At 34.2% G+C, this 21,020-nt stretch overlaps 1 protein-coding gene across 8 annotated transcripts in view; it reads left to right on the top strand.

Moving 5' to 3' along the window:
- Positions 1-21,020, top strand: part of KTN1 (kinectin 1) — a 109,373-nt gene that overhangs the window by 50,830 nt on the left and 37,523 nt on the right. For 7 of the 8 annotated variants that reach the window (XM_037733981.1, XM_037733978.1, XM_017515802.2 and 4 more), the window contains exons 6-21: positions 717-833; positions 2,421-2,561; positions 5,913-6,019; positions 7,505-7,637; positions 9,437-9,524; positions 10,112-10,278; positions 10,665-10,733; positions 12,078-12,115; positions 12,770-12,860; positions 13,218-13,286; positions 13,745-13,782; positions 13,934-14,015; positions 14,504-14,572; positions 19,610-19,644; positions 20,025-20,115; positions 20,782-20,850. In XM_037733981.1, coding sequence (XP_037589909.1) covers positions 717-833; positions 2,421-2,561; positions 5,913-6,019; positions 7,505-7,637; positions 9,437-9,524; positions 10,112-10,278; positions 10,665-10,733; positions 12,078-12,115; positions 12,770-12,860; positions 13,218-13,286; positions 13,745-13,782; positions 13,934-14,015; positions 14,504-14,572; positions 19,610-19,644; positions 20,025-20,115; positions 20,782-20,850 — 1,404 coding nt within the window. The remainder of the gene's footprint in view (positions 1-716; positions 834-2,420; positions 2,562-5,912; positions 6,020-7,504; positions 7,638-9,436; positions 9,525-10,111; positions 10,279-10,664; positions 10,734-12,077; positions 12,116-12,769; positions 12,861-13,217; positions 13,287-13,744; positions 13,783-13,933; positions 14,016-14,503; positions 14,573-19,609; positions 19,645-20,024; positions 20,116-20,781; positions 20,851-21,020) is intronic. The other variant, XM_037733977.1, reaches the window with a different exon arrangement.

Genomic DNA, 21,020 nt, shown 5'->3' with positions numbered 1-21,020 from the left:
TTTTTTTTTTTTTTTTTTTTTTTTAAAGACTTTGCTGCTCTTCAGGTAAGAGACCTAGGGCCTCCCTATGGAGAATCTTTTGACTGCCTCAAAAGATTGCCTTTGAGTGATGTTTTTTCTTCTTGAGATGTGCGATTTTATCTGACTTTTTTTCCTTCTTGAGACCGTCTTCCAAGAAAGTTCCTGCTTTCAATCTTTGCACTTGTTTGTTGTTCCCCATGTCAAATTGGGGATTGCTGGTTTTACCTTTCAGGATGTGCCTGTTCATTTCAGAGAACTACACATTTATGGAACCTGTATGTTCTGACAGGATCATGGAGCATCTGAAATTGATATTTACTATATTCAGCAGTCTTTCCTCATATGCTTTGAGATTACAGGTTACTGTTTCATTCATAGCAGCTTACATTTTGGTTTCTTACTCTCTCTCGATCTAGGAGGAGAAGCAGGAAATTGACTCTGAGTTTAAAACTGGAATTCCCATAATTCTTCATAAAAAACTTGATTGATGTGTACCTAGTTGGTAATTTCTGGATGTACAGTATTAAAGAGATTTTTCTGAATATTTCACTGATCAGTATTTAATAGTTATTTTACTTTTTATGTGATACAGAACTCTGCATTGACCCAAGACACTTGATACTAGATACTTCATTTTCATAGGTTTTATTAGCCCATGGTAACTTACTAATTCTGCATTGCTTTGTCAATTGCAGTCAAATAAGGGAGAATTGACTACGCTCATACATCAGCTTCAAGAAAAGGACAAGTTACTTGCTGCCGTGAAAGAAGATGCTGCTGCTACAAAGGATCGGTGTAAGCAGTTAACCCAGGTGAAGACATTTCTTATGTACAAGTGATGTACTTTCCAAACCAGAAGCAATGAAAGATTTTAGAAATTGTCCATAATCAGTAGTTTAATTATTTGTAATTTATATCCAACAAAAGTAACTTTCTTCTAGAGTTTTGGGAAGGGTAGATAGAGCTGTCTCTCTCATGATGTTATAGCCTATAGTTGGATTATTTAAGATAAGAGTACTTACAGATATCCTAACTTCAGAATAACAAAAGCATTCTGTACAGAAACATGGGAATTTGTTTTAATTGGATCTGACCTAGATCTGTTCTCTATAGAAACACAAAACTTAGTGTGATGTAAAGTCTGATTAATGGAATAAATGTGAACCCCTTAACATAGATAATTATTTATGGAGGTTCTTGTGATAAATATAATTTTTTGTCAAGTTCTTCATACCTCAGAAATTTTACTTTTGAGAGGTTAAGAATGAAAAAAAAACCCAGAAAAGCCAATCTTTAAAACATCATGAAACTGAGAGAACAGACTTGAAACTATAGTCATTCTTCCTGAAGTGCTTATTTCTCTTTCTAGGGATTAAATGCAGTAAAGTACAGCATGTTTATTTTTGAGTCATTCACCTAGCCACTTGATGACATTGTAAGAATGAATGGCCTTGTTTGAATATAAATCCTTTATGTGAATTTGAAGTAAATTTTAAAAGTCAATGGAAAAAGTTGGCAAGATTAAAGTTGTTAATAAAATTAGAAACTTTAACGTAGTTTTGTGTGACTATATGACTGTATTTTAAAAATTAAAAATTAGGTTAAGTAATTTGATAATTCATTGAGCTGTATACTTAAGATGTGTATACTTCTAAGTATGTTATACAGGAGTATAACAATTTATAAATATGAATGAACAAACTCTTGCAGGCAACCATACATTATGTAATATCTCAAATTTTGTCAAACGGTTGCTTTAAAACAAGGACGTGAACTAATCATGCCTGCAGCTAACTTTAATATTGCTTGGCTTTCATGTACTTTGATAATTAATATTCGTTCTAGGAGTTCTTATTACTGGCAAAACAAAATGAAATCCCTCATTTAAGATTTGACTTAGGAAGGTGATAAAACTTTGCTTTCTGATTTTTACTTTCCCTTGTTTCAAACTTTGACTTTAATATAGACTTATCTTATTCCTATTTCTTCCCTTAGGACAGAGATTTCTGTTTCGTTCTAGGTCTTTTTTCCCTGAAAGAGAACTTGTACCTGGGAATGATAGAGAATGAACTGTTGTGTTTTAAAAGGTTCTTTCATGTAATCAAGTTAGAATGTAGGATTTATTCTAGGTTCACAGTATAACTCATAATAAACTAGAAAATGCATATGATTAAGACTGAAACACAGTGGTAATATTTATGAAGGGAATTGGTGTGAAGAGCAGATGAGATGCAGAAGACTGTTTATAAAATCTTTTAACCTTGTGTTTTTTAAGCAGGTACTTAATGTTTTATCATTCATGGTTATTTTACTGATGTTAAAATATTTTCTTATTGTTGCAGGGTTATAATACTTTTTTAATAACAAGTTTTTAATAATTTCTGGCATATTTCTTTTAGGAAATGATGACAGAGAAAGAAAGAAGTAATGTGGTTATAGCAAGGATGAAAGATCGGATTGGAACATTAGAAAAGGAACATAATGTATTTCAAAACAAAATACATGTCAGTTATCAAGAGACTCAACAGATGCAGATGAAGGTATATTTTCATTCTTTGAAAACAAGAAATGTGTGCATTCACTTTATTAGCAAACCTTTAAGTAGCTAGTATGTGCAAGGCCCTTTGCTGGGCCATGAACATACAGTGGTTAGTGAAATTCACTCTGTGTCCTAAGTAAAACAGCTTTACTAAGTGAGGATAAGGTAAGGAGGCTGGATATAGATAAATATGATGATAGAGATAGATATTGGTTAATTTAGAGCAATGGTGATGGGAGGTAGGGAAGAGAGGATTGATAGGGAAGACTTGTTAAAGTGATACCCAGACTGCTCAGTCTTTTAAAACAATTAGGCATTATCAAGTAAGAGGGTAAAGAAGTGGGCACTGAGGTTAAGAGTTACTTGGTATGACTTCTTGGTGTATCTCTGGAGATGATGGTTCAGTGGGTATATTTTGGGACCCAGGATTGGGCTTTTTAATGTTTGCACTCCAGGTGTTACCATTACAGATTATCTAGAGTAACTGCTCTATGTGAAATACAGTAAGAGTTGTGGTATTTCGGAATCAGGGCTGAAATGAAGAAGGGATATAGAGAAGTAGATAGAGGCCCCATCTTAAAGAGCCTTGCATACCTGAAGACTGGGGAGCCAGTGAAGGAGTTTAAGCAATGCAGCAGTTGCTGGGATTATACTACTATTTAAAATTTTTACCTTGTCAGCAGTGGGGAGAGTAGAGCAAGGGATATTGGAAGATTTTTGCCAGAATTCAAGTCAAAGAACAAGGGCTTGAAGTTAGATGTTGACAGTGAGAGAATGAATTTGAGTATACAAAGAGATAGTTAGATTGGGCTTGGTGTTAGTGTGGAGGGGAGAGGTGATAGTGAACTATGACTTCCAGTGTTTTGGCCTGAGTGACTTTGTTTTTACTTCTTACTCTTTCACTTGTCTTCTGTCAGAATTCAGAAGCTTCAGTTTTTACATTCTGTCTTTTGTATGTATCTTCCATTTTCATTATCCTAGCTAGGATTTGACCAGTGTATTTTTTTTCCTTATTTTTAAAAAGATTGAAATATCTTTATTACTGCTAAAGAGACTATTAAAGAATATGGCTTGGGTCTGCTTGCCTAGTGGTCACATAATACTTTCCTTAATTTAACTTTCTTGACCAGCGACTTTTTGAAATTGTTACTTCCATCTGCTGGCTGATCTTTCAATTTGTAAGATCTGTCATTACCTCAGATTTAATATATGTCTAAAAAGTCTTGTCTATTGATTGGGTTGTTTTTTTCTATACATATATGTATATATTTTTTCTATATATATGTGTATATTATTTTTTCAGGCAAATCATGAGCAATGATGTTTTTAATGTTTTGAGGCATTATTATCTTTATGCTTGAATCCGTTGGCTTCTCTCTGCCTCGCTCAGTCTACGATTTGCTATGAAACCTTAAAGACATTTTATTTCTATGGCCAGGTGCCATGGCTCATGTCTGTAATTGCAGCACTTTAGGCGGCCAAGGTTGGAGGATCACTTGAGACCAGGAATTTGAGACCAGTTTGGGCAACATAGTGGGACCCTATCTTTACAAAAAAATTAAAAAGTTAGCCAGTCGTGGTGGTGTGCCTGTGGTCCCAATTACTCAAGAAGCTGAAATGAGTGGCTTGAGCCTGGGAGGTCGAGGCTACAGTAAGCCATGATCACACTGTTGCACTCCAGCCTGGGTGACAGAGTGAGAGCCTGTCTCAAAAAACAAAAACTCCAGACCACTTTATTTCTAGTTACTCTTGCATTTAATTGTTAGACATGTTTTTATTTTTACCTACTAGGATAATTATAGCCCACGTTAATAGGTTTGTCATTTCTATTCTATCACGTATTTGGTACCAAATTTTTTTTGTGTGTGAAATATTGCTTTGATAGTATTGTCATTCAGCTAAAACTTTTAAATTATTCTTTGCTGCTTTCAGAATCCCAGTATTTTCCTAATAGCAAAAAATAAGTGAATGATGCTATTTTCATGTTCTTACCGTATCCACTGCTTTTAGCATTTAACTAATTCCTTCATCTTCTCATCCCCCAGCAATTTGAATTATTGAAGAACTGATTTTCTTAGCCTCAAGTGATCTTTTCTTCTTAATTCTTACTCCCTGTTATTTTGAAAATAAGTCAAATACTTATAGCAACATCTTTTGTTGAAGGTGAAAGGTATTTAAGTGATTCATCCTTTTTTACTTGATTACTTACAGACGTCAGGATATAGATTACATATGATAAATTCTGTGAAATTTCGGATTGGCTCACACCTGTAATCCTAGGACTCTGGGAGACTGAGGCAGGCAGATCACGAGGTCAAGAGATTGAGACCATCCTGGCCAACATGGTGAAACCCCGTCTCTACTAAAAATACAAAAATTAGCTGCGCATAGTGGTGCATGCCTGTAGTCCCAGCTGCTCAGAAGTCTGAGTCAGGAGAATCGCTTGAACCCAGGAGGCGGAGGTTGCAGTGAGCCGAGATCGTGCCACTGCACTCCAGCCTGGGGGACAGAGCGAGACTCCATCTCAAAAAAAAAAAAAAGGCAACAGTTTATTTTGAAAGAATTATTAATAAGATTATTTCGTGTTCTTAGGAGAATATAAGAGTTAGTGTGTTTTATCCTCAGATTCTTGAATCCAAAATTTAAGTGGTAGTTGCCAGGGGCGGTGGGGAGAGAGGAATGGGAGTTATTGGTTGAAAGATGTGGAGTTTTGATTCACACAATGAAGGGAGTTGTGGAGATGAATCGTGGTCATAATTACACAACATTATGGATCTATTTAATAGCAGTGAACCATATAGTTGAAAATGGTTAGAATGGTAAGTTTTATGTATTTTATAATGTATTTTTTAATGTAAAAACTTGGAAAACAGAGGTCAGAATATATTAGCAAGCAGGTTTTTGTGTCATCTATATGATTATGGCTCAGTTGGTAACTTAATATAAAGTATACCAAACATTTTCTGTTTTTAAGCTTTGGCTTACTAAAACCTTGATACTGCTAACATACAGTTGACATGGGATCAGGACAAGCTTAATTCTGTATGAATCTATTTGGTATGAAAGAAGTCCTAAATTATCTTTAGTTCTAAAACATTATCTCTAAGCATGTATTGTATTTCAAATATGATAGCAGCTAGCATCTATTTGTATTCTTGAATGCAGTGACAGTTTATATTTAATTTGCATTATTACTAAAAATAATTCTTGCTTTAAATTTGTTTATAGTTACTTGAGAAGAATGATTCAAACTTCATTCTATTGACGCTTTTTACATTCTATAAAGTTTATATTAATAGTTAGCTTTGACAGTCTGTGTTTTCTAAATCTTACATGTGTAAAATAATTTTAGTTTCAGCAAGTTCGTGAGCAGATGGAGGCAGAAATAGCTCACCTGAAGCAGGAAAATGGGATACTGAGAGATGCTGTCAGCAATACTACAAATCAAATGGAAAGCAAGTATGTTTCCAATTGCCTTATTTTTAATTGAATGGCACAGTATTTTCTTGAATCATCAAAATATTAATAGTGTTTGATAGTAATTGGTTAGACTTTTGTTTTTTTACATTTGTTTCTAAAATGAGTTACTTTTCAAAAACAATTCTTTGGCTTTGTGAAGAACTTCTTCAGTTATACATATATAACCTATGTTATATGTAATGTCATGCTATTATATACTTATACAAATGCATTTATATATTACATATTTATATAAACATGTATGTGTATATTATATATAAACTATGTAGTAAATACTAGTACCACCCATGGAATGGCCTACAAGCTTATGAATTTATAAGGTTTTTTTTTGAGTCAGAGTCTTGCTTTGTTGCCAGGGGCCAGGCTGGAGTGCAGTGGTGTGATGTTGGCTCACTCTAACCTCCACAGGGTTCAAGCAATTCTCCTGCCTCAGCCTCTCGAGCAGTGGGGACTACAGGCATGCGCCACCATGCCCAGCTAATTTTTGTATTTTTAGTAGAGACGGGGTTTCACCATGTTGGCCAGGATGGTTTCAATCTCTTGACCTCGTGATCCGCCTGCCTCTGCCTCCCAAAGTGCTGGGATTACAGGCGTGAGCCACCGTGCCCGGCTGAATTTGTAAGTTTTAAACCATCTGTTCCCTTTCACAATAGCTCCCAAACTTCATTATTTTGAAGAACACCTGGCATTCTAGTTAAAAAGTATATTCTTGAGTCATATTCCTAAAAGATGATGATTCACTGACTCTGAGGTCAGGAATCTACATATTAAGACACTTTCTGGCTGGGCATGGTGGGTCATGCTTGTAATCCTAGAACTTTAATTGGCCAAGATGGACGGATTACCTGTAGTCAGGAGTATGAGACCAGCCTGGCCAACATGGCAAAACCCTGTCTTTACTAAAAATACAAAAATTAGCTGGGCATGATGACATGTGCCTGTACTCTCAGCCAGTTGGGAGGCTAAGACAGGAGAATTGTTTGAACCCAGGAGGCGATGGTTGTGGAACGCGCACTGCATTCCAGCCTAGACAACAGAGCCAGACTCCGTCTCAAAAAAAAAAAAAAAAAAAGACACTTTCCTTGTGAAAGTGATTGGGTCTGAGGCCATACTTTGAGAAATTGTACCTTAGAGAGACTAGTAATATGGTTGCACGGTACCCTGACTGGTCGATTTTTAATATGTTTTCCGAAGACCAGTTTGAAGGTGACACTGTCTGTTTATTAGTTTGTGGTCATGCATTTTTCTTGATATTTTACAGTGATTTTAGAATTTGTATAACTCATTAGAATTATGTAGGAATTACACAACTAAACTTTGTAAGTAGTTACTTGTGTTCTGTTTCAGTTGGCTGTAAATGAAACTACTAGCTTAGCTCAGCAGAACTAACAGAAAGCATGTTTTGTTTATTCCTTATATACATTCGTAACAATGGAAAGCTCCTAATCCAGTTACTGTTTTCAGGCAGTCTGCAGAACTAAATAAACTGCGCCAAGATTATGCTAGGTTGGTGAATGAGCTCACTGAGAAAACAGGAAAGCTACAGCAAGAGGAAGTCCAAAAGAAGAATGCTGAGCAAGCAGTTACTCAGTTGAAGGTGATATATTCCCACCTTTATTTGTCATTTAATGAACAAGATAGGTGTATTAGTCTGTTTTCATGTTGCTATGAAGAACTGCTCAAGACTGGGTATATTTTTAAGGAAAGAAGTTTAATTGGCTCACAGTTCAGCATGGCTGGGGAGGCCTCAGGAAACTTAAAATCATGGCAGAAGGTGAAGAAGATGCAGGGCACCTTCTTCACAAGGTAACAGGAAGGAGAAATGCCAAACGAAGGGAAAGAACCCCTTATGAAACCATCAGATCTTGTGAGAACTCACTCACTAGATAAGAATAGCATGTGGGAACCATGTCTATCATTCTCCCTTGACACATGGGGATTATGGGGATTACAATTCAAGATGAGATTTGGTTGGGAACACAGAACCTAACCATATCAGTAGGTATTTAATTTATTGACTTAAACGTATATATAGAGGTTTGAGAAATGCAGTTTGAGGCTTAGTGTGACCTGTAGTCTAAATGCTATGCCCTGTTGAAAGAAAAAGAAGCATGTGCGCTATTGAAAGAATTGAATATAGGCTTGAATTTGAACTTAAAGACCATTCGAAGATATTGTATATGATGATAGCTGATTGACAGGTATAAATAGTAGAATTTCATCTTATATATGGGAGTTAGGGTCTACATGTATAAGGCAGAAATCATGTAGTTAAACTTACCTTTAATACCAGTTTATCACTGATAACTTGGATTTTTAGTAGGTCCAGTGGAACCTGTTTTTCTTTCATCATTGGAATATAGGTAGCTTTTCCTTTGCTTCAGTGCAATACTAAGTAGTGCTCCATTGACTTGCACTTGATCCATGATGTACAGAAATCACATATCGTAACATTAGACACCGGAGTATCACTTGGTTCAATGAGGTGGTCATAATGTGAAGAGATGCATGGCTTTGCTCATGCTGACTGAGAGAGGAGCAGATTCATTTGTCTCATTTTATATGCATTCTGGAGCATATGCACGTTTAATAGAATGATGAGTATAATTCTCTATTCTTCCTTTTATTGAAGAGGAGATTTGTTGAAAGTATAGTTCAATTTGTGTAAGTTAAATGCTACCTGATTATATTAGATAGATTCCTGCCTAGGTCATTGATACAGTTGTACTTTGATATTGGTTCCAGAGTAGGAGTTAAAAAGGCTTCAAGAGTAATTAAATGTGGAAAATAGTGTGAATAATCTTTGTTTTTCTTTTCTTGGGTCTTGTGGGAGGTTGGTATAAGTATCCTTTCTTTTATTTAATATTGATCTTGCTGGTGGGTTTACTACTGGCATAGATACGGAAGTCTGTTCTCTGTGGATATGGATAAATAAATGACATTAAAGATTATAGTCTTGATTAGAGTGTTGTGTTATAAAAATACCTCAACATATGAATTTTAGCTACTCAGATTTAGTAATAAAGACACTATCCTGTCCTTTGGAAGCTTATCAGCTAAAGGAAGAGTAATGGGAAACAGGCTATTGCTAAGTGGATCAGATATGTATATAGTAGTAGCTATCTTGATCCAAACTCAGCACAAATATTGAGTCTCTGAAATAATCTCCAAACTGTAAACCCTGTAATGTTGAAGGATAGGATGGCTATGGTAGATAAATAAGTGCCTTTCAGACTGTGTATATCTGCCTATCTTACTACAATGTAGGAGACTAGTTACAATAAGCAGTTTTATGATACAACAGTAAAGGTAAAGGATGCTTCCCCTCCCTCTTTTTTTAAAGTAGAAATTCTGTGTTTGTGCTGATTTATCCTTTCTCCCTTTTAAAATACCAAGGTTCAACTACAAGAAGCTGAGAGAAGGTGGGAAGAAGTTCAGAGCTACATCAGGAAGAGAACAGCAGAACATGAAGCAGCACAGCAAGGTAAGGGGAAGAGGTATTCATGTAAACTTTGTATATAATTTTGGGTAAAATTTCCTCTCTCTTCCATCTGTGAAGAAAGTATAATTTGGCATTTTGGTTATAGCTCAATAAAAATAACTTTTATAGTTTCTTTCTTTGACATTTGTTAGTGTTTTAAAGTTGTTACTTACTAGCTTTGCCTAAAGCATTAATGTTGCAGCATGGTAGGGTAAGGGGATCCTAGCTGTGTGTGTTTCTTTTCTGTAGTTATTCCTTTGGTTCTTTGGTTAATTCTTCATTTTACTTTTTGTTCCTAAGAAAAGACTAACTTCTTATTTTGAAGAGAAAAAACTAGTAACTTTCACTAGTCATTTATTCTTAATTTTATGGATCTATCTGGGAGATAATGGAGTACGTGTTATGTGTATTATTTATTTCTCTACTACTCCCTTTCTCCCGTGAAACACAAGTATGGGTTGCTATAGGAGCATGCAAGAGCAGAAGCAGGAGAGATTCAAAGATGGTTTTCTAGAGGAGAGAATGCCTACATTAAGATTAGTACCAGTAGGCAAAGAAAGAGACCTCTAAAATGTAATGTTTTATTTCAGATTTACAGAGTAAATTTGTGGCCAAAGAAAATGAAGTACAGAGTCTGCATAGTAAGCTTACAGACACCTTGGTATCAAAACAACAGTTGGAGCAAAGACTAATGCAGTTAATGGAATCAGAGCAGAAAAGAGTGAACAAAGAAGAGTCTCTACAAATGCAAGTTCAGGTATTTTTCCTTCTTTAAAAAAAATACAGGTGGTCAGTTATTAGGTCTGTGTGTCTAGAAGAGAAAGGTCTACCTTATCTTAATTCTGAAATGATGATGAATAATTTTAACTTTGTCCTTGAGCCCTTGTTACATGTGGCGTGTTTGAAGATGTGCTCACCCATAGTCTAAGGCTTCTTGTATTAGATTAGAAATAGCACAAACATATCCTTAACTTCTGTTTTATAAGCTAACTCAGAATGTCTAATCATTGTTTAAAATAATGCCTTTTGGAATCTAAGAATGCCTTTTTTAAAGATAAACATGTACCTATAATACATCGTGTTCATATACGTGGGGGTATTGATTAGCATGCTTTTTCTCTTTTTGGTTGCTATTTATAAAAGGATATTTTGGAGCAGAATGAGGCTTTGAAAGCTCAAATTCAGCAATTCCATTCCCAGATAGCAGCCCAGGTAATGATGCTTTCTTATTGCTTATGATTAATAACGTCCAGCCATTTAAACACTCATCTGAATGCCTGTTGAGTGCCAGTTACTGGATTAATAGCTGGGAGACTTGTCAATGAATCAACAAATGATGATCCTAAGTGCTAAACCCTTGCTAATGATGTATGGTGCTGAGGGAAAACACTTAAGAAAGAAATCCATAGCCGACTAATTGGATGAGGGGAAGGTTAGAGAGCTTTTATTACACAAAAATATCCCCAGTTCTATCACAAAACAAGGAAAGAATTGCCCACATGCTATCTAGAATAGTGGTGTATGTATTACAGATGTTCATTAAATATCAGCCAGCTTTGGAAAATCCTCATATATCAGCAGAGGGAACAGTATGGTAACCATAGTTAACAAATTATATTTGGAAAAGGACCAATTGAAAATATTGTACCTCAGTTTAGTTAGTGATTCAGCCTTCCAAAGTTTGCAGGTGATAGTGTAAGACCTATTACTCTTTGACGTGACATACATGTCTTTATAAATAATATAAAGAAAATCAAGTAAAAAGAAGTTAAGTACTGTGAATTTTCAGCTTCAGTTTTTTAAACTTGAAAATTTTAAAACTTGTAGTAAAAAGGATTAGCTTAGAAGTCTGACATTTCTGTATAAAAAGTGGTTTTAATATTAAAATTTTGTTTTTAAGGTTCAGAGAAGTTCAAACTCTCAAAGCTTTGACCATGTAAACATATTTTTCCTAATTGCTTTATTTGTAGAAATTCTAGTTTAAAATTAATTGGGAAAGAATTAATGCAGGAAAGGGTACTGGTGTGGATGTGTATGTATATGTGGATTATCAACTCAAATTGGATTGTGATCTTTAGTTATCAGCTGAGAAGTAGTTCTAAAGTGTATCAGGAATTAAATAGAGAATGCTGTAAATACCTTTTAAATAGTAAAGATGAGCATGGGTATTGCCAAACTACTTTATATTAGTCACGAAATGGATAATTTTATTATTAAAAGTTGTTACCAAGGAGAAGAAACACAGGATGACAAATGGCCTTTCTGTCTGTTTTTTTCTACGCATTTGTTACTTGTCAGCTATTTAGTTTCCAGGCCTGTCAACTTGTTTTATTCTAAATGTCTTGTGATATGTAATTCCTGACTACTGGCTGTTGGTGATCAAACTTGCTTTCAGAATGATAGTTACCCTATTGAACACTTAACCATGGGCCAGTACTTTGTTAACAATTTATATACATTAGTTTCTCTTAAAATTTAAAGCTCTCTTATGGTTATTGTATAGCTTTAAAGCTTTTTCTTAAATACTTTTATGTTGACACTGTTTTTCTTTCTTAGACCTCCGCTTCAGTTCTAGCAGAAGAATTACATAAAGTGTAAGCCTGCATTTTCACACTCTTCTAATTTTGTAGTCACCACTAAATGATACTTGTTAGAGTGACACAATTAACTTTATACTTCTGACCTGTTCAGAAAAATACTCTGAACTAGATTTGGAGCAACTTTTGCTTTTTTGTTTTTTTTTTTTTTTCCTTTTTCCCTTTTTTGGGTTACATTATGTTTTCTGCTTTTATTTATGTGTTTATTATAAAAAGAGTTGGGGAGACTTTCATTTGAGTGTTAGCAATTATATGGAAGGGGTAATTGTATTTAGAAAGTAGTGGAAGTAAATTAATTTTTTTGTTTAATAAGTAGGTACAGTTCTTCTGTGACCAGCTCTGTGGTAGTATACCCAAAACAAAGTTACATGCTTTTTTGTGCTGTATAATTTTGCATAGACATTGATCACTCATTGCTAGCCTTAAGCTTTAACAAATTAACCTCTTTATCTTGAGTTTTAAAATAAGGGTATGTATTTTAAGGAGTTACAGTAATACGTATGACAGTTTTTAGTAAACTGAAAGGGGCTATAGAAATGGAAGGTATATGAGAACTACTGAAGTAAGGATGATTCTCTTTAAGGCTTTAAATCCTTTTGATTTGTGACTTCTAAATGTTTATTGAATGTTCAAACGTCTTTCCTTCTAAAGGATTGCAGAAAAGGATAAGCAGATAAAACAGACTGAAGATTCTCTAGCAAATGAACGTGATCATTTAACAAGTAAAGAAGAGGAACTTAAGGTATAATAATTTGTATAAATGGCTGCAATATTTTACAGAACGGAAATTTAAATTGCCTTGATCCACATAATCAGTAAGTGTAATATGAAGAATGGAAAACAGTCTAGAGTTCATTTGAAATAACTGTTTTCTAAACTACAAAAATCTCTAGCTCTCTATGAGGAAAAATTCAAAGGGCTTCTCTCATGTGATATAATTTATAATAATTTACAATAATTTGATAGGAGTATGCTAAAAGGAATTGGTGGCTTCTCTTAGGAAAATTTTGTAAATTGAGACACTTACTTAACTCTTTTATAGAAAAGATGCTTTACAGACTGTATTAAATGTTTCAAATGCAATTTTTCCTTGTTCTAGGATATACAGAATATGAATTTCTTACTAAAAGCTGAAGTGCAGAAATTACAGGCCCTGGCAAATGAGCAGGTAGATCTTTATTGCTTTTGAGCATTGATGTCAGAATTTCAGTTTGTCTATTTTTACTTTCATTGATGTTGTGAGTTCCAGTTTTATTTGTGTAAGTGAAAAATATAATGGTTTCTTATCTTTGGCTGCATGGTTTGATGTTAACTATTTTTATGTTGAAATAAATGTTTGATCCAATGAATTAATCACTTGATATCACAGGAGTCAATTAAAATGACCTTAATATGCTGGTTTGTTTGAGCCTCTGGCCATTTAATTAAAAAAGGTTATACCTTTTACTAGGATAAAAGTGAGAAGTAAAAAATATCGAACAGCAGAACATGTTACAGAACTGTATGGTATTGCTGTAACTTCAAGTATATGGAAATATAGCTTTTTAATATGTAAAAGTTCGTGAAAAAAATAGTTTGGAGCATTTCCTGAGAAGTGATATTATTTTCCTCTCATTCCACACACAGGCTGCGGCAGCGCATGAATTGGAGAAGATACAAAAAAGGTGACTAAAGTATTGTACATGTAACCGTTCATACATTTATGTTCAAGTATAATTGCAGAAAATGTTGCTACTTATAACTGATAGTTGTGCCCATTATTTTTGTAGATTTTTTGAATGTATGAAGTAATTTATTTTTTTTTCACTCTTACAGTGTGTATGTTAAAGATGATAAAATAAGATTGCTGGAAGAGCAGCTACAATGTGAAATTTCAAACAAAATGGAAGAATTTAAGGTGTGTGATTAAGCTTGTAAACTTAGGTTTCTTAGAACAACCTTGTGTAATTTGCAGTTGTGTGAATCCAGAAGTATTACTTTTTATGTGAAGTCATTTTGAAACAATGTTTCTGTAGTTTATTAGGGGACTTACATAAGCCATGAATTTTATCATAGACTTTTTTCCCTAGATTATCTGTTATTTTAGTAGAGTTTAGAGATTTATTTCACCTCCCAGCCTTTTCTCAGCTGATAGTTTCTATTTAGGACTGTCTTTCTTGTCTCCATTGTTACTGTAGTTCTAGTTTCTGGTCATGGCCAACCAAGTGCCGGGGTGCATCTCTGTGTCCATTGAAATTTGAATTACGTCAATGTTTGACATAAATGACCTGTCACTTTGAATACTGAAAGCAGCAATAAAGGTTTAATTGTTCAAAAACCCATTCAAATGATTGCTTTATTGCCTTTTTTCTTACTAAAACAGTGAATTGAGATTCTTTCTTCCAGATTCTAAATGAGCAAAACAAAGCATTAAAATTAGAAGTTCAGAAGCTACAGACCCTTGTTTCTGAACAGGTAAGCCTTTTACTAAATTACAAGGTAAAATATTTAACACAAAGCAGGATCTGGTTCTTTAGGTACCAAATCACTAATTGAGAAATTTTGTTTAAGCTTAGATAGGTCTGTTAATTGCCTTTCTGTTCATCTAGTATCTAAAGTAAGAAACATTTTTCTCCCTGAGATGAAGCTAATGCCCATCTGCTCAAAAGCACATTCCAGCAAAACAAAAAAGTATATTAGGATACATAAAAATAATTTAAGCCATTTTGATACATTTGACTCTCAGAATAAATGTCCTGCCTTACACTTGGGGCCTCAGCTTTTTCTTTTAGGCAGCATGGTGTCTTTAAAGGTTGAAACTTAATACTAGCACTTAAAAGCAGAGTGATGTTGATCAAATGGCTTAACTTTTTGACACCCCTCATTCCAGGTCTTTCACATGGGGATTATGTTAATACTTACACCATAAGGTTGTTAGATTTGAAAGGAGAAGCTTATGTATCGTGCTTAGTCTAGTGCTTTGTTTATGGCAGGTATCTAAACCATAATTCTTTTCCCTTAGAATATTTATTTTATCCATCTCATCTCCATCCCCTGCTACCATCACTATTCATTTTATATTTATAGCAATGCATCAAAACGGTACCAGCTTTGAATAAGCATGGTTCCATAAATTAGAGCCTAGTGGTATCTGTTCTCTGCTTATTCCTAAGTCCTGCCTTAATATTCTTCTCCTACACAGCTCTTACAATTACAGTTTATTGATAAAACAATATTCTAGAAACTCTTGATGACACATTAGAAGTTTTGCATTTGTTCCTAATAAGTTTTTGGATTGTATTTTTATTGGAAGGTGAAATGTAAGCTATTGTAAATGATAGCACTTCCTTTAGCAAATGCATGCATTCTTCTTTCATATATTTTAAAATTAACATTTATGCAGATATTGAGCTGGTGTAAGTAGCTGTGCCTCTTGAAGTATTTTGTTAACTTGTCAAGAAATAATCCATTTATTCCATCTCCCCATATGATATTGAGTGCATTATTGCATAGTCTTTATTACTTTGTATTTGCTTTATCCTTGTAAACTAAAGGTAATAAAGGAGAAAATGCTGAAGGGATAATATTTAGTTTAAATGGCATTTAAGGCCTATTTTGTTTTATTTTTTGAGGCAGAGTCCTCCTCTGTGGCCTAGGCTGGAGTTCAGTAGTGCCATTTTGGCTCATTGCATCCTCTGCCTCCCAGGTTCAAGCCATTGTCATGCCTCAGCCTCCTGAGTAGCTGGGACTACAGGCACGTGCCACTATGCCTGGCTGATTTTTGTATTTTTAGGAGAGAAGGGATTTTGCCATGTTAGCCAGGCTGGTCTTGACTCCTGGCCTTAAGTGATCTACCTGCCTTGGCCTCCCAAAGTGCTGACATTACAGACATGGGCCACTGTGCCCGCCCAGCTAAAGCTTATTCTTGTCTTATTTCCTTTTCTGGTATAGCTTACAAGAGATATGATATCTCATCAGTTATAAGATCCCCCCCCACCCCCCGCAATTCACCATCTCTGAAATACGAATGTATCTCGTAGTCTCTGGTTACAATTTAGTTGGCAACATTTAAAATTTTTACCGTTAAATAGCAGTGGTGAGATATAACATTGGTGACTTGACTTGGATTAGATAAAATGTAATAGGTGTGTGGGGTGTGTGTGTGTGTGTGTGTTACTTCTTGGAAAAACAGAGTACAGTTTCTGTGTGTTAGTCACCAGAGATTTTTGAAATGTTGATTTCAGTATATAAAGTTTTAACCTTTCTAAAATTAACTTCATGAAGGTAAAACAAATGCTTAGAAACTTCTGAATCTGTCCTAGAATTCTTGTATTTTAGTAATAACCGGGTGATGGTGACTGTTACTTAAACAGAAAACTTTTTTATTCTTTACTAAAAATGATATTCTCCTTCATTAGATAAAAGTAAAACCACCAGCCTTAAATTTTTCTTTTCCTTTGCTATTAAAAAAATGTAATACCTTGAGTAATGCCATTATAATGTCTTACGTAAAATTCCCAGTCATATTTATGAAAGTTAATACTATTGCTATCTTACTAAGTCAGCCTTCTATTATAAGGTTTCTGTGTACTTGTAGATGTTCTGTTAAAAAGACAACTTTTAGTACGAGGTGTGCTTTTGTTATGAAGAATAACAATTTACAGAATAAAATTTTATAGCCACAGGTTTTGACTTATTTAAAATAATTACTTGATAAGAGGAGAAACTCATTTTGTGGTATAAAGATCTGCTGTTGGGTAATTCTTAGATTGTTCTAACTCTGAAAGCTTTTTATTAATAGTCTAGAAAGCATATGACTGATGTTCTGGTTATAGTTGTGACTTTTTTCATCTTGGCAAAGAATCATCTTTGTGGCTTTTTCTCTAGTTGTTTTTATTGTTGTTGCTAGTGAAAGAAGAGAAAAGATTGGTATAACCTTAATTTCTGTCATTTCCACTTTTCTTTAACCCCTTTCCATCCTGCAGTCAGAATTCCAAGTGACAGTTGAGAGATTGAACAGTTAAGTTATGTAAAAATTTCAGTCCTTTTACCTCATGGATTTTTATTCTGGAGGAAAAGATTAAGCTTATGAAAGCAGAAGCCGGTAATGGTGCCAAGTTGTTGTTTCCTCAGGTGTAGGAAGCAGAAAGACAACAGGTACCAGGTAAGGTAACCTGTTGCTACTCTAAAGGAGGGAAGCCTGCATTTGGATTTAGGGTTGCAGATGGTCAGATAATGCAAATAAGTCATTTACTAATACCTCATTTACTGAGAATAAGACTTTTTTTTTTTTTTTTTTTTTTTTTTTGCTGGGGGAGAGCACATACTTTTAGTGAGGAGCAGCATGACTTTTTATTCTTATTCCAGAAGATTTTTAAGATTGAGTGGTCAAGATTAAGGAAAAACTATAGGAAGTTTCTTCTTTTTGCCCTGCTGCCTTGTTATATTGTATTGCAGAATAATTTATTATTGTATATGGTATAGTTTTGGAAGTTATCTAGGGAGGAAATAGTAGGATTGGATTAAACCAGTAAAGTATGAAGTAAAGTAAAAACGTTTAAGGAGATGCAAACTAAGCTGGGTCAGTTTTATGCAATTGAATGTTTGATGAGCTGAAGACTAAGAATACTTTTTAAACTGTAACTTCATTAAAAAAATTAAATTCATCAAATACTTATTTACTAGTTGAGTATATGCTAGGTACTTACCTATATGCTGAGGCTACAGAGGTGAATGAGACTTGATTCTTGCCTTCTTAATATGGAAATAGATGCGTTAAACAGAAAATTATGGTGAATAAAATTTCTGAAGTCTGTGTACAGGTTTAGAGGACGAGATAATGCATTATATTAATATTTGAAGGAGGTGCAGAGTTAGCACAGGGAACAACTAAACCTGATTTTGAAAAATAAGCATGAATTTGCCAAAGAGCTAAGAGGCAGTACAGGCTGAGGGAATACAATGTTTAAAGACATGACAGTGTGGCAAGATTGGCATATTTAGAATATTGGTATATTGTAGAAGTACAAAATACAGGAAGGATGTAAGGAATAGAGAAAGATTTGCTAAGACCTAATTATGAAGGACTTTGCATGCTGCGTATGCTGCGTGGGGACCGTGAACCTGATGTAGCATGTTGTGAGCCACTAAAGGGTGTTGCAAGGATAAATGAGCATTTAGCCTAACATTTTAGAAAGAATACTCTGGTAGGTAGGACTGAGTAAAGGTACAATATAGTAAATGGTTAAGGTGCAGGTAACTTAGTCTTAATAGTGTTACATATTTTTGTGAGATGGCATTAATTGTAAACAAAGATGGACAAAAACCATCTTATGAATGATTTAAAAGCTTAGTGCGTTATCTGTTTTTCACAGCATAAACCTGATTTAATGTACTTTTGGGAACTCCTCTTTCCCTTCTGATGTTTGGATTATTTTTTCCTTTTGGGAAGTTTTTCCTATGCCCCCTACAAAACAATGCTTATGAACTGGAAGCAGGGAGAAGAATTAGGGTATTATGATATTTGAGATGAGCAAGCCTGAGGGCCTAAACTTAGGATTAAAGAGAAGGGTTTAATTTCGTATATATTTAAGGAGTGGACTTTTAGGACTTGGATATGGCAGTGGAAAATTAATATTATTTGTGAAAAATGATTGTAATAAGATTGAGAAAAACAACAGAAAACAAAGATTGGGGAAAAAAGTAAGAAACTAGCAAAATTGGGAAAGGGGTGCACAGAAGAGAATGTTCTAGGAGAAAGACCCTAAATTTCTTTGGTCAGGCTGCTTGGCTGTCTGAAGATATGGGAATACTGAGGGAGAAATTTGCACTTTGTACGTAAGATAAATTTTAACAGTGAGGACTTGTGTGTGTACCGGGGGGATGCCAGGAGAAGGTTCAAATGGAACTCACCTTACATGTCATGTATGCTTTGTAAAGAGAATGTATTCCTGTTGCTTTTGCAGTTTATAGTTGGTTTTAAAATATTGTATATCTTGATCTGGTTGGTATATACATAATATCTACCAAATTCACTGAGCTGTAAACAGGATTTACACTCTTGCTTATGTAAATGTTAAATGTTAGTATAGAAAAAAAAATCAGTTAAAAGAGCCTCCCTCCTCTACCCCCGCATCCTCCTTTGACAAGGTCTTAGGGTCTGGGCTCTTTATATTTGAAGAATTGAATTACTGTAAAGGAAGTGAGGCAAATTATCTTATCCCTAAGTTAAGGTTATCTTTTCTAGTGATTAAGATTTTTTTCATAAGATACTTATTCATTTTGCCAGCCATTTTGTACTACTACTTTTTCTGTGTCTCTTGTGTAGATGTATTTCTTCTGTTGGTGTTTTCTGAATTCAGTAATTATCAAGTCTTCAAATAAAAGTCATTGTCCTAAATTTTGTATCTATTTAATAACCCTAAACAATTTTAACAGAATTCTATTTCTCATCTTGTTTTACTTCATACATATTTGGTAAAGTTAAACTTTTTTTGGTGATTTTTATTTTAGCCTAATAAAGATGTTGTGGAACAAATGGAAAAATGGTAAGAGTTTAGTTTTCTTTTTGTATTTTGATGAGTCACTTCTATGAAATTAACTACATTAATCTAGATTCTTAAAATTCTCTTTACATTTTGTAATGTAAGAAAATGTGTAATGCTGTTGATTTGGGATTTTATTACTGTTTGTGGGTTTCGTGTGTGGCAGTAATTTTACTTGTTGTAGGCTATCATGTAAGCATGAATTACTTGAATGTATTTTACTTTTAAAGAGGCATGATCAAGGATCCTTAGAAATCTTTCTGGAATTAAAAGTTTGTAAGAAATGATGGACAAAGGAGTTGATCCATGTAAAATGTTTAGAAATAATATCATTAACCTTGAAAAATAGTTAATACGTGTGTTATATAAACTTATAATTTCAGCATTCAAGAAAAAGACGAGAAGTTAAAGACTGTAGAGGAATTACTTGAAACTGGACTCATTCAGGTGGCAACTAAAGAAGAAGAGCTGAATGTAAAGCATTTTGTAGTTTTATTTTCCCTGTGATTACTTAGTGACTTAGAGGGATTTCACTGTAATTTGTTTAAGGTTTTTCCCATAGATCTTAAACTTAATAGTAAATATTGCATTTTCTAAATTTGTATAATGATTTTTTTTATTAACAGTTTATTTTAGAAGTTAAAAATACATGGTTGATTGTAACATTCACTGCCTTAATGAGGTGGTACTATTGTTATAGTTTATCAGTTTCCCCACTTGCACCCATGTCCCAGTGATAACCGAATAACCAGCAGACTTATTCATGAAATGGTATTAGAGGCCAGAGAAGAGATTGCCATTCTATTTTATGATTTTCATTAGCTTTAACTAATTTGATTGGGAAAGAATTGCTGGAAGAAGTAAGTTAAAAGATGTATTTGAATTTAGGGGAGAGGAGTAGCTTAATTAACAAGTGGTATACTATCTATTTTTGGGGTTCAGATATGAGTAGAAATATATGTGGGTGTAATTGAATTAAAATTCATTTGGGTAGCTATAGAAGTTATAGAATTATAGACATGGAAAAATGAAAGTTTTAGGTCTTCCAGAGAGGAAAAGAAGCAGCTTAAATGTATTTTGAAGCTAGCTATATTTTTTCAGAAAATAAAAGCATGTTTTGCTTATGTGTCTTTGAAAAAGGCAATAAGAACAGAAAATTCATCTCTGACGAAAGAAGTTCAAGACTTAAAAGCTAAGCAAAATGATCAGGTAATGTATGTAGTAAATTTTTACAACTATTCTTTCTCTCATTTTTTTTTTTTTGAGACGGAGTTTCACTCATGTTACCCAGGCTGGAGTGCAATGGCGCGACCTTGGCTCACCGCAACCTCCGCCTCCTGGGTTCAGGCAATTCTCCTGCCTCAGCCTCCTGAGTAGCT

This window comes from Cebus imitator, unplaced genomic scaffold (genome assembly GCF_001604975.1).
Source record: "Cebus imitator isolate Cc_AM_T3 unplaced genomic scaffold, Cebus_imitator-1.0 Scaffold560, whole genome shotgun sequence".
NCBI classification, from domain to species: domain Eukaryota; kingdom Metazoa; phylum Chordata; class Mammalia; order Primates; family Cebidae; genus Cebus; species Cebus imitator.
Note: the sequence above shows the minus strand (reverse complement) of the source record. Positions and strands in the feature narration are given on the sequence as shown.